The sequence below is a fragment of the Propithecus coquereli genome, unplaced genomic scaffold (assembly GCF_000956105.1).
Source record: "Propithecus coquereli isolate 6110/MARCELLA unplaced genomic scaffold, Pcoq_1.0 Scaffold11, whole genome shotgun sequence".
Taxonomy (NCBI): Eukaryota; Metazoa; Chordata; class Mammalia; order Primates; family Indriidae; genus Propithecus; species Propithecus coquereli.
Genome location: NW_012134969.1, coordinates 3,497,056 through 3,509,989, shown reverse-complemented (window position 1 = coordinate 3,509,989; position 12,934 = coordinate 3,497,056). Strand labels below are relative to the sequence as shown.

General features: G+C 35.0%; 1 protein-coding gene across 1 annotated transcript in view; it reads left to right on the top strand.

Annotated features, from left to right (window-relative positions):
- VWA8 (von Willebrand factor A domain containing 8) overlaps positions 1 to 12,934 on the top strand; it is a 425,342-nt gene that overhangs the window by 185,111 nt on the left and 227,297 nt on the right. Inside the window, exons 16-18 of the mRNA XM_012648214.1 lie at positions 3,062 to 3,168; positions 6,463 to 6,569; positions 11,934 to 12,005. Of these exons, the coding sequence (XP_012503668.1) occupies positions 3,062 to 3,168; positions 6,463 to 6,569; positions 11,934 to 12,005 (286 nt within the window). The remainder of the gene's footprint in view (positions 1 to 3,061; positions 3,169 to 6,462; positions 6,570 to 11,933; positions 12,006 to 12,934) is intronic.

Sequence of the window (12,934 nt, the reverse complement as noted above, 5' to 3'; positions counted from 1 at the left end):
GTTCTACTTCATTCAAATATTTTGTATTCTATTAACTTATTTACTTCTGGAAAATTTTGGGATGATGATCCTTTAGCATAGAAATTTTGGGCAGAGTTATAAGAATTTAATCAGAAATGAAGATTAACTGACTCTGATATTAAGGTTATGAGGAAAGTTTTCCATTTATCAAAAACTCAGTTTACATACATTTTTCAGAAATTCCCTTTTGGTATAAAATGAATAACATCTATATACAATTTTCATTGTTTAAACTGTTAGCTAATTAAGTTTTAAAAATCACAAGTCTAATAGAACATCATACATAGTATTAACTGATTATAATGGTTATTGTTGATGTGAATTTTTGTTTTCTTGAAGAGTGGTTCTGCTTGCAGGAAAAACTATTCAGGGATTTATTTTTTATTTTGAAAACTGACATTCAATTTTTTAGTGCTATAATTTAAAAAATGTAGATCTTTAGGCTTTTCTATTCATTCAACTAACTCTATAAGTCTGGCAGATATTAATACTTTTAAGGGCCTTTGAAAAATATTTGGTCCCATTTATAAACTTTGCTAAATTAAATACCTTCACATGTTTGAAACTGTATAAATATGTTTTATATATTCTGTTTCCTTTTAAGTACTTCAGATGTCTCAATTAACAAAACTTTCTTGAGAAATTAATGCACAAATATAACAAATTAAATTTATAAATAGGATGAACCATGTTATCTTAAATATTCCAATATTATTTGAAAATGTAAGATTTAACATCATAAGCATAAATTAATTAATCAATTAATTACATATTCCAAATAGAACTCAAAGACTGCCTGATATCCACTGAGCCTCTCAGTCTTTTTCTCTCACTCTTCCTATTAGTCTTTTTCTCTCACTCTTCCTCCCAGGGCTGGTAATTTGAGAGCGTTGCTTACCCTTACAGCATACTGCTGTCTCCTGCTACTATCTTATTCCTTAATCTAAAAAGCCAATCCCATTCCTGTGACAGAGACAGTTATTTGAGTTAGCCTATGGTAACTATTATACTTCTGTTTCTGGGTTTCCCAGAGTGTAGTTGAATCTTTCTTTAGTTTTTCTTATAACCAAGCCCTAAAAGACTACAGGCTTTCCAATTCATTTTTTGCTGATGGTAAAGAATGATAAATATAATAATAATTTTTAAAAGATACTGGGATATTCATAATAGTGATAAATACACTTGGAAAATTTGAAACAGATGTGTGCTTGGTCTGGTTATGGGAGGGTAGGATAGAAGAAGTGATATTTCACACATTCATTTATTTACTTATTTTACCAAAGGTCAGGGAAAGAGAAGAAAAAATAAGTAGAAAATATCAATGAGCAATGGGAAAAAGAGCTAACTAATCCCTTGAAATCTAAGAATAAAATAAGGGTTGGCCTTATACCACCTGATATGCTTCATTCTCCTTGTTTGTTGAGTGGGCCAATATCTTTTTAGAATTTAGGTTCTAGATGTAAATATATTTCAACTTTCATGCTACCTCTGATTATTTGATAGTGCTGTCTGTGTGCTAGATTGAGAATAATTGTGAAGCATGTTTAATCTCAGCAGGAAAGAATGCCTGATTAGCAAGCAATGTCTGCCACTGCCACTGAAAGGGAGGCATTTGTGCCATTTGCTATCCTCTGTAGGCTTTGGAGGGCAATCTAGAAATGTTGCAGTACAGGGCTAATGTCAGGATGTGTTGTTGACAGACTATACAGATGTCAGGGATGTCTGGGAATAGCAAATAAGTCTAAGCTTGAAAGTGGTCATTGCCAGTCAAGGTGGTCTGATAGGAGTAACGGAGATGTAGCTACCAGGCCTAATGTTACCAGGCCAGACTCTAGTTTGTGGGGTAGTGGTGAGAGGAAGCTTTGGCTGGGTCCAAGACAAGAACTCAGGAAACAGGATAAAAGCCCAGTTTGGGGGCTGGAAGATAAGGTGAAGGCTTAGTTTTGAACAGCAAGCTAATGATCTAAGAACTATGATGAAAGGTCATAGATGAGCAACAGTTAAGTCAGATTTGATGCTGAACTGAAAAGCTACTGACCTAGAGCTGTATAAATTCCCCTATCATAACCTGGGACCAAAATGAGGCAGCAGGTAAGAGGTAGTGTGATATGCAGACTGGAATATCACAGGGACAGGAAACCTGACAGTTCTTTACATGCTTGTCTATTTGCCGTTTTGCTCACATCAGCCTCTCCTCTGTTAGAGCTTAGGCTCAAGGCTATGCAAACTATTAATACCACCAGAGATTTAGAACTGTGGAGAACCTAAATTACAGGTGACATGTTCTTAATATGTTTATTTGTAACATTGTCTCATATATTGATTAGTTTATAGTAGTATAATACAGGTAGCCATGGATTAAAAATCATTTCTTTGGGCTCACTTGGGATCATTAATTCTAGATATCACTTTGTGCGGTGGGAAACTGTTTCATGTTTCAAGCATATGATACTTATAATCTGTTTGTTTTTGAAGAATATGTCTGTCACTCACCAGGTTGTTGTTTTGACAACATACATATAGAATAGATAAGCAAGTATTTTTCTAATGGGAGGAAAAACCGGGCTGGATAATCTTAAATTCATTCAATAATTTGTGTTAGAAAGTAAAGAAAACCTCATTAATTCACCTCCATTGATCTGAATGTGTGATTGCCAGCTTAGAACAGACTGGAGTGTTGTTTTACCTGTTTAAGAAAATTTGATAAGCCAGTTAAATAGTAAACAGGATTTATGAGGTATACTAAAGTCACTAAAGAAAGCAAATTATTTTAAATCTTGTTCTGCAAAATGTACATAAATGAGTACTGCTGATTACAAATAAGCTTTACTTTAAAGGAGTAAACATATAATATTATAAACATATAATTCATACATAAAGTTTATATTTATTCTAAAATTTTGCATGATTTGGATTTCACAGGTCCAGACTAATCTTCCTTAATTGGTTGTAATTAGTAAAGGGGTGTGTGTGTTTTTGAAAGATAGGTAAGAATCACAGAATGCTTTGACTTTATCCATTCTTCTCTCCCTCCCCCCAGGTTTCTACCAAGCCTTGCTAGGTTAGCATTAGAAAAAAATCTGGCAGATGCTTCAATAGAAATAAGTACTAATGACAATGTGGAACCAGAACTGAAGGATTACAAATGTAAGTGTTTGGTTCTTTTTTAACTGAAATAATAATTATCAAACATTTGATGCTATCTATAATTTTAATTTCAATAAAAATATTTTTGTTTGCATCCATTTTGTTTTATGTATCAGGTTGAAGACATGAATCTGTTAGTTTTTTTTGTTTGTTTTAAAGTTTGAAAACCACTTACAAGTTAAATCTTATTTACTTTATTTCCATACATACTAGATACAGTTCCTCCCATCCTTAAGAGTCACAATTGATACTAACATATTAAAGGCTGTGAGAATTCTTGCTGTAAATCAGCTTGTCTAATTTCAATGAATGTATTTTTTCCAAATGTATTTCACCAATGAATCTAGAATTCTTTTTTCTTTCCACAGCATATTTTGAGGGCCACTAATATCCTGTGGTACATGTTTGGGAAACTTTTCTAGGTCAATACAGACTAAAATAATAATCAGAATACTATTGCGTGCCTCCTTCCATTTCTACCTGTATTGTCTTTTGGGGTACTTTTCTTCTAAATAGCCATAAGTATAATTTTGAGTTTTGGAGAGATTTAGTTCTTCTCGTAAAAGTTTCCTATTCTTCAACTGGAGCACAATGAAAGTGTTTCAGTTTTTTAAAATGTAATTACCTATTCTATCAAAACATCCAATGTGTGACCACTCTCTGAAAGGGACTATTGTGGCTCTCTTTGTAGTAGATGTTTTTAATAGTTGAGGCTACACTGAGACAATAACTTGGTACTAAGGAAATAAGATGACTTTTTAGAATAAAATGATAAACTTGGCATACTAATGGATCTGAATACAGATATGCAGAGCCAACTCAAAGAGACTGAATAACTCTGGGACTTGTAATCTCATAATGATGTTTGATTGAGCCTATTAACATATCCAAAGAAAGACTGCCATTCAGACTTAGATTGTTTGGTCTCAGTTACAGGCCAGTGTTACTAGTGCCCATCTAAGCCTTCTGTAGGGGGTAAAGAACCTAAGTGAAGAGACATTTTACTTGTCTGGTTCCATTCAATTTTAAGGCAATCTCTCATGGAGAATTCATTGAATTCACTGCCCTTGGTTAGGGTCTATCCTCACAAACAACCTTCTGGTGAGGATTTGGCTTTCCATGTAGGTCTCCCGCCAAATAATATGCTGATTATGGCAACGAGTGTATCGCATAGTAGTCCCTGTGAAAGTTGCAGTTTTCATTTTGCTGTAATAGTTTGCAATTCTGATTTTATATCAGAATATATATATACATATGGAGAACATATGTCTTTAATATTCTCCTGCAAGTTAGATTTGCCCTTAGTTGTGATGACAAAATCAGGTTTAGAGCCTACTAGGCTGAGGACTTTGACAAATTTACCAAAATAATTCCATCCTGTGAGTATCTTAGAAGATAGCTAGCCAGGTTTCTCCCAGAGAAATCACCATTCTCTGAGTGCACTTCCCTTTTTGAGCTTGAAATTTTAATAATAAACATTGGCCGAGTGAATTAAATTGTCTTAAAGCCCTAAATCTACTGAGTGGATATGTTCCATAAACTGAAGCATAGATAGCATCAGATGCTGGTTTGAACCTGAAATTATATGTGCCATCTCAACCAACACACAAATATATAGTAGATTCACTGACACGTTTCTGCTCTTTCCCTTTACACTTTGTGTCTATTTCAGAGGCCTAATGGTAGTAAATAAATAGTAAACTCTCAGTGTGACTGCTCATGGTTTTCCTTTTCTATTGAAGGTATTGTTAAGATCTACTGTGCTTTGGCAAATATGTAGCACTCATAAACAGGGTGACAGTTTAATTATTTTTAGCTCAAAATTATTCACAGTATTCCATAGAAGCAAATGTTGCTTTCCCCCCTTGTCTTTCAAAATGCTTTAGCACAAAAATAGCATTCTAGAGGAGAAACAAACTGCAATTTTCTTATTTGAAGTAGGAAAAAAAAAGATGGATGAATTGTTTAAGGCATTGTAATTGTGTATCTGCTTGCTAGGGTATTTCCACAGGATGGAATATTATTCAGAGTCGAAAGACTGAATACACATTACATGGTAGAAAAAAACGTCAGACTGCTTCAAGCTGTACCCTGGGTGATTTTAAACAACTTATTATTATTATTATTTTTTTTTTTTGCGACAGAGTCTCACTCTGTTGCCTGGGCTAGAGTGAGTGCCATGGCGTCAGCCTAGCTCACAGCAACCTCACACTCCTGGGCTCAAGCAATCCTTCTGCCTCAGCCTCCCGAGTAGCTGGGACTACAGGCATGCACCACCATGCCCGGCTAGTTTTTTCTATATATTTTTAGTTGTCCGATTAATTTCTTTCTATTTTTAGTAGAGACGGGGTCTCGCTCTTGCTCATGCTGGTTTCGAACTCTTGAGCTCAAACAATCCGCCCGCCTTGGCCTCCCAGAGTGCTAGGATTACAGACGTGAGCCACCGTGCCCAGCCAAAACAACTTATTTTAATGTGTATTTTTCTTAGCATCCTCATAATTCTTGCCTCATTATTAAGAGAATTACATGAAATTATATGAGAAAAAACTGAGGCGAAGCTCCTAGTTTGTGATCTGGTACATAGAAGGTCCTCAGTAAATGATAGCTTCTACTATTGGGATCATTAGCAATTACTACAATACTACTATTAATGTTATTGACCTTGGAACATGTCAGACAGTGAACATGTGTATGTGGTTACCATAAGAAATACACATGAGATATGTTCCCTGATTTCAAGAAATTTACTATTTAATTCCCTGGTTTAAAGGAGCTCATAATCTATTCTAGGCCAACCTATTTATAGCAAATAGGGTACAATATAATAATAATTATTACAGGTTGATTGTGTAGAACAGAGGTTTCCGTTCTAGCTGGGTTTCAGAACCACCTTGGTGCTTATTTGAAAACATATAGATATCATAGACCATCCTTGAAAATAGTAATATAAGAGGTCTGGGGTAGGTTGATCCATCTGTATTTTTAACTAGACCTCTGGAGGATTCTCATAGGGTTTTTCAGTGGATGAGCCCTACAAAATGATATTCAAGGTATTTCAGAACTTTTTAATGGGTATTTGGCTTATGTATATGTTATAGTCTCTGACCAAACAAGCTGAGTGTAGAGCTATGGTGTTTTATCACCACCTTCAAGCTTATTTCTTTAGATGTTAGATTAAAATTCCTTGAAGAACCCACAGGTATTATAGAAGCTATATTGCATTCTATGTTAGGTGGCTTGGCTTCTCTGAAGACAGTGCTCTGAATAATCCTTTGTCTTGTGTGGAATGTTTAGGTGAAATAGCATCTGGATCTCTGAGGATTGGTGCTGTTAGTGCACCAATCTATAATGCCCATGAGAAAATGAAAGTGCCTGACGTTCTGTTCTACGACAACATTCAGGTAAGAGCATCTCTTTGTATTCTTCAATAAATCATTGACATTGTGATAGTAAACTCTGGAAATCAATGTGTAATTATTTTTATAATTCCCTAAGTTCAATTTAGATAATGCATAATGAAGTATTGAATGTATTTTATTAAGACATTGTAAAATAAAATTCTTTCCTTTCCGAGATATTTGAAAATTGGAGGAGTTGTTGCTATGATCAGGATAATACATTTTATATACACACATGTGCACATACTATACTTAAAGTAAATAACATAAATACATTATTAAATTAAAAACAAAAAAGAGCTACTCATTGCCTCTTTTCCTTATTTGTTAGATCATTTCAGCAGTTCAAAGAGGGTTATGTCCTGTGTGTCCTTTTTCTCATACTCTTTTCTTTTTCTTGCAAGTTTCTGGTGTTTTTCTTTTCTTTCCTTTTCCTTTTTTTTTTTAAAGGGATAAATGTAGAGAATTCACCACTTATAAACAATAATTATGGACCTTCAGTTAAGACATGTGCGTCCTTTTTCTCATACTCTTTTCTTTTTCTTGCAAGTTTCTGGTGTTTTCTTTCCTTTTCCTTTTTTTTTTTAAAGGGATAAATGTAGAGAATTCACCACTTATAAACAATAATTATGGACCTTCAGTTAAGACATAGAAATAAATTTATACCTAGAACACTTTATGGTAGATGTTTAATAAGAATTTTTTAGAGAACATTACCCACAATAGAAAAGTCTTTTTCTTTTTCAGATTTTCTGTCAAGTGGTTATATGTTTCTTTTATAATAAAAAACATATTTAAATTTTTCTATAATACTTAGTCACTAATCTTCATGTAAGTAATGTTACAAATTACAAATTATGTTAGAAGAATTTGGCTTTACTGTTTTCACTATATTAAGGAGTTAGTAAAATTTCTTTTTTAATCTGCTGTTCCCCAATTCTTTTGTTGTTTAATGAGTACCATCATTTATATCCCTAAATTATATTAACAGTGTAGGTATTTAGACACATTCTTCTTTCTCAATAAAAATCTTGGTTGAAAATCTTGGTTGAAATCTGTCAAAACTATGACTATTATCTATGATATAGAAAAAGGTATAACCTGGACTTGCTTTTTATTCACTCTATAACCAATGAACTAGTATTATATAAGTTTTATTTTCCTTCCAGAGAATGCTCTTGCACAATCAGTAGACAACTGAACAGAAAATAAAGTTACTTATAAGACACAACAGAGGAAAAAAAAAAACTTGCCTATCAAATAAAGACAAAAACATGATTAGAAGGAAAATATACTATTTCTAAGCATCGATGGTATCATACTGTATTCATATAGTGGAAAGGAACAAAGAAAAAAAAAATCAGGATACTGTTATAAGTGACAATTTGAAAAATTCCATGGTAGCAAAGGTTGAAAAGACTTCACAGGATATAAGAATGTGGGAAATTCAGTAGCAGCAAAGACCATTGTGCCCTTGAACACAGTGTCTGTTGCCAGGGTGTTTGTGACATAGACATTGAGGACTGCAGGGCTGCTGTGAACTTTACAGAGTGGCCCTGAGGGACTTTTTGGAAGCTGTCTCTTAAGCGTACTTTCTCTTCATAAAACATTCTGAATTAACCATTAATGAAAATTTTCTAGCTATACCAATTCTAGGGACGGTAGCTTGATTAAATTTGCTTCCCTTGTGTATATTACTATTTCTTTTTATGTTGTACTTGATCTTTGAAACAGTAGTCTCCAGAGCCTATTGCAGATTTAGGTGTTTCTACACCATCTTGTTGTTCTATGCCCTCTTGTCCCCGTACCAGAATGTGTTGAAATTGATTTTTTTAAATGTGTTTTTTCATTTCACTAAGGCAAAACCTTCTGTTTTCTTTATTTTCTATCTCCAGCAAATAACAAAGTACCTGGCACATACTAACTGCTAAGTAAATGTGTTGAGTGGATTAATGAAAGAATGAGTAAGATTTTGAATGTTCATGATAAAGAGTATTATTTTATTAAATCTTTCATTAAGGAATATTACACTTGCAGCAGTAAGGAGAACTTGAACGAAAAAGAGATTAATAGCTTCTTAATAAGCCTGAGGAACTTTAGATCTGAAAGAATTTTAAAATATCTACAATGTGTCAGGACTTCTCCTAAGGTATTGGGAAACAGAGATTAAAATATATACACAAGCATATATAACTCCAAGACTCAAATTGCTCATAATCTAACGGGGGAAGAGACAAATGAGTACACATAGTTACTACACAGTGTGATGAAGTATGTGTAGGTTTCTGTGGTAGCAGTGATGGGGTGAAGGGCTTAGATTGGAATGATCATAGAAAATTGGTCAAGCAGGCAAAAGTGGGAGAGTCTCACAGGTAGAGAGACCGCCATTTGCAGAGACTTTGTTATGTGAAAGGGTAGCTACATATAACTATATTTAGGGAGCTACATATAACTATAATATTAATAGTTGTCACTGATGCAGTTGAAGCTGCAAATGGAAGAATGTCAAGAGATGAGGAATTAGGAAAGGGTCAGATCATTGGGCTTTGCTAATTAAGGGATTTGTATTCTATTTAGAAGAATGAGGAAGTCATTGAAAGATTTTAAGCACAGTTGTACATTTACTAACTTTGTTTTTACTCTTTAACGTTGTCTAGGAGTTAGACCAAGGCAAAGAGAAACTATGTCATTATTGCAATAGTCCAGGTGAAAGCTATGAAGGATCTGAACTAAGGAGATGACAGTAGGGGGAGAGTAGAGACACACTGCGGGCCTATTTAGGAGATAGAGTCAGTGGAGCTTTTTGTTAGATGAAAGACAGAGATTCTTTCTCAAGGAGTTTATAGTCTGGTGGGAGAGTAAACAGAAAATTTTTCTAAATTGTGTCCATGACTGGAACACGTATAGAAGGAGAGTGATAGGAGATGAGGCTGAGACTAGATCAACAACGTAAGGAGTGACATTTGTGCCTAAAGTATTAGGAGTCACTTAAGAAATTTTGGAAAAACGAAGTGACAAGATTTTGAAGAAAGAAATGATGTGTCAGTACTGTAAGAACACATTGGTTCAGGGAGAGACTAAAGTTAGAGAAGCTAAATCAGCTGATAAAATCTAGGCCAGATGTGATAGCAACCTGAATCAAAGCTGTGTGGAAAGAAAAGAAAAGATAGATATGGTTGACTTTGGTGTCTTAACAGCTCAGACTTGGTGTTTAGTTGGACCTTGATAAGAGAGGAATAAGGTGGGCAGGCTGCTGGGGTTTGGTCTGGTGGTAGAAAATGATGCTCTTAATTGGGAAAAAATATAGAAGATAATGAAGTTGGGGAAAAAGTAATAAGCTGAGTTTTAGAAGTGTTGAGTTTTGGAGATTGGGGAATAACCAAGTGGTTTAATCGTCAGTTAGAAATACAGGGCTGGAGTTGAGAAGGAAAGTCTTGCTGTTGAACATCAGTGTAGAGTTGGTAGTTGAAGCCATGAGATAGATAGATGAGAAAATTTAGGGAGAAGAGAGTCAGAGCTAGGTCTTCGAATACTGACATGTGGGTACCCAGCACTGCACACAGCCCTCCCCCAACCCTCAGGTGGCGGCTCGGGTACCAGTAGGCAAAACCTGCTCTTCCTCACACTGACAACAAAGGGAAGCATGTAAAAGGTAGAAAGAGAGAACGAATGCAGGCACTGTGGGCAAAATCAATATTTAAGGAAGTGCTACAAGAAGATCCAGCCCAGAGGACTATGGAGAGAAATTGTTAGGGAGGTAGGAAGGAATTGTGAGACACAGACAACTGGGAAGGGAGGCTTTGAAGAAATCGTCTGCAGTGCTAAGTGAACCAAGAGACGAAGAGAAGAATTGTGTTGGCAGTGACTTTAGCATTAGTTAACATTTGTTGATGTGAATAATCTAGTTAGATATAATGAGGGCACAAAGTAGGAGGACATGAGAATAGTAAAGAAGATAAGAATACAAATATTTTTGAATTATTTTTCAGTATTTACATTGCTTTTTTCCACCTGGCTATGCAGGTGTTCATTCCAAATTTTCTATGTATTCCTCGTGCAGATTAGCCCATTTATTACTGGAAGAACTTAGTAGTGTCTGGAAATTGGCACTGACTTTTCATCTTAGTGAAAAGAAAGAAGTCTCCAGACCGTATTACCACCAGAACCAAGATGTTCTAGGGCTCCCTTTTAGAGGGTAACCATACATCTCGGTTCGCTTAAGATAGTCTGTGTTTACACTTGTTGTCCTAGCATAATTATTAGTAGTGTTTCTGTATATTCTTAAAAGTGTTCCAGAATGGACAATACATGGATTTGCTCACCTTACTTCAAGCCTTGTTAAAATTCTAGCTCCATGGTGTATCTGAAAGCATTTTAAAAAATGCATTTTAAAAACCAACAAGACAAATATCAGGGAATACTCATTTGTTCTTGAAAGAGTGAAAAAACTTTCTCAGTTTTTCTTTGTAAGAGAGAAACTCTGAAAGAAAATATTGTTAAATTTGACAAGTAAAAAGAAAAGTTTCTGGATATCAAAAAAACACCATAAACTAAATTTCAAAAAGGAAAACAGGTGACACACTAGAAGAATGTCTGCAGCGCATATTAGATGCAAAGGTTACTTTGCCTTTTTTACAAATAGGGAACTTCAGTAACTTCAGTACTTAATGAGACTGCTATTGACTTGATAGAGAAAATCAAGAGAAAGTAATAGGAATATTAATTGTGTTGGAATGTAGGTCTCCCCCTCAAACCCCAGCGAGCCTTCGTGACCTACTTATGAGTGTCTTATATCTCAGAATAAAAGAGAGCGATGTAATTTTCTCTGTGGCTATTGTGAACAACTTTAATCTTGTTCTTCTATCATATTATATCATAATTCAAGTAAAAACAAATGGAAAATAAATAATATATTTTTAATTCTAAAGCTGTACATAGCTTTAAAGGTAATGGTTAGGAACAAGTCAGTGTAAAATGGTCCATGGAAATCTTCAATTATTTTAGGAAGCCTTTATAATATTTACATTAGCAAGTGTCAATTTAAACATTATATTAAGTTATAAGCCAACTCTACATAGTTTAATAAGTGGAAAATAGTTGAATTATAAAAACTCTCTGAAATATTGGTCAGTTGGTTAGTCTTGCTCAGGTGGACTATTTCAAGTTTTCAGTATCAGGGACCTAATGGGTTACATAACTTACTTACAAGCACAGCATTAATTTTGTGTTTTTTTTAAAAAATCAAAGCATTTGATTTTGTTTATCATAATGTTTTACATTCCATGACGATATCTAATTTACAGTTAATTTTCTTACTTCACCTTGATTATGCAAAACTCAATTAACCTTTAGTTTTTTTTCTTTTAGCACATGATAGTGATGGAAGATATGCTCAAAGACTTTCTCCTCGGAGAACACTTATTGTTGGTTGGCAACCAGGTGAGTTATGGCTGGAACTCATACATTAATGAATAAATAGTAGCAATCATTTAAAAGCAGTAGGTTTATTCTTTTTGTTGGAATACATTTTTAGAAATGATTCTTTTTTTTCCCCAATTAAATGACTGGTTTAGTTCAAGGACAAGAGTCTGCTACCTTCTAAACTTCAGAATTACCTCAAGGCTTAAATCACCCCCTAATCAATCTCCATCAAGTCCTATCCGTTCTACCTCATTAATATCTACTCTCCTTGTCCACTCTGTTACCCTAGCCCTGGTTATCATCACCTATCACGTGGGTTACAGAAATAGTAACCTACCATAGCTCTACCCCTACCTTAGGCCCACTCTGATCTACTTTCCACTCTGCATCCAGATTGTAAAACTAAAATCTGATTGAGTCGCTCTTTTTTTGCTTAAATTGGCTCCCCATTGCCTTTAGGTATAGTCTGAGTCTTCAGGATGCTATACAGTCCTGGAAGATCTGGCCTCTGCCTACCTCTCTAGTCCTAAGCCTTGGCTCCTCCTATCTCTCTGTGTTGGCCTGAGGCCCTCTGAGCTTCCTTTACTTTCTTACCACTGCTCTGGTCCTTGGTTAAGGCTCTTCCGTCTGCATGGAACACTCCCTGTCCCCTTGCCATGTACCCTGCCCCTAATTCCTGGGAGGGAGGCTGTCCCTTGTCCCTAGCTAGGTTTCCTCTGCTTCTATTCCCTTCTATCTCCCTTCTATCACACTAGTCATATGGTACTGTATTTACATGTGTTAATAGAATGACTGTCTTCCTAATTTGTCTTTCTGTTCCTCAAGGGCAGGGACCATGTTTCTCCTGTTCATCTCTGTCCTGGGTTCCTAGCATGGTACCTGCTGCATAGTAGATAGATATTCCATATATGTTTATGGAGGGAACAGATGGATATTTTATACTTAGA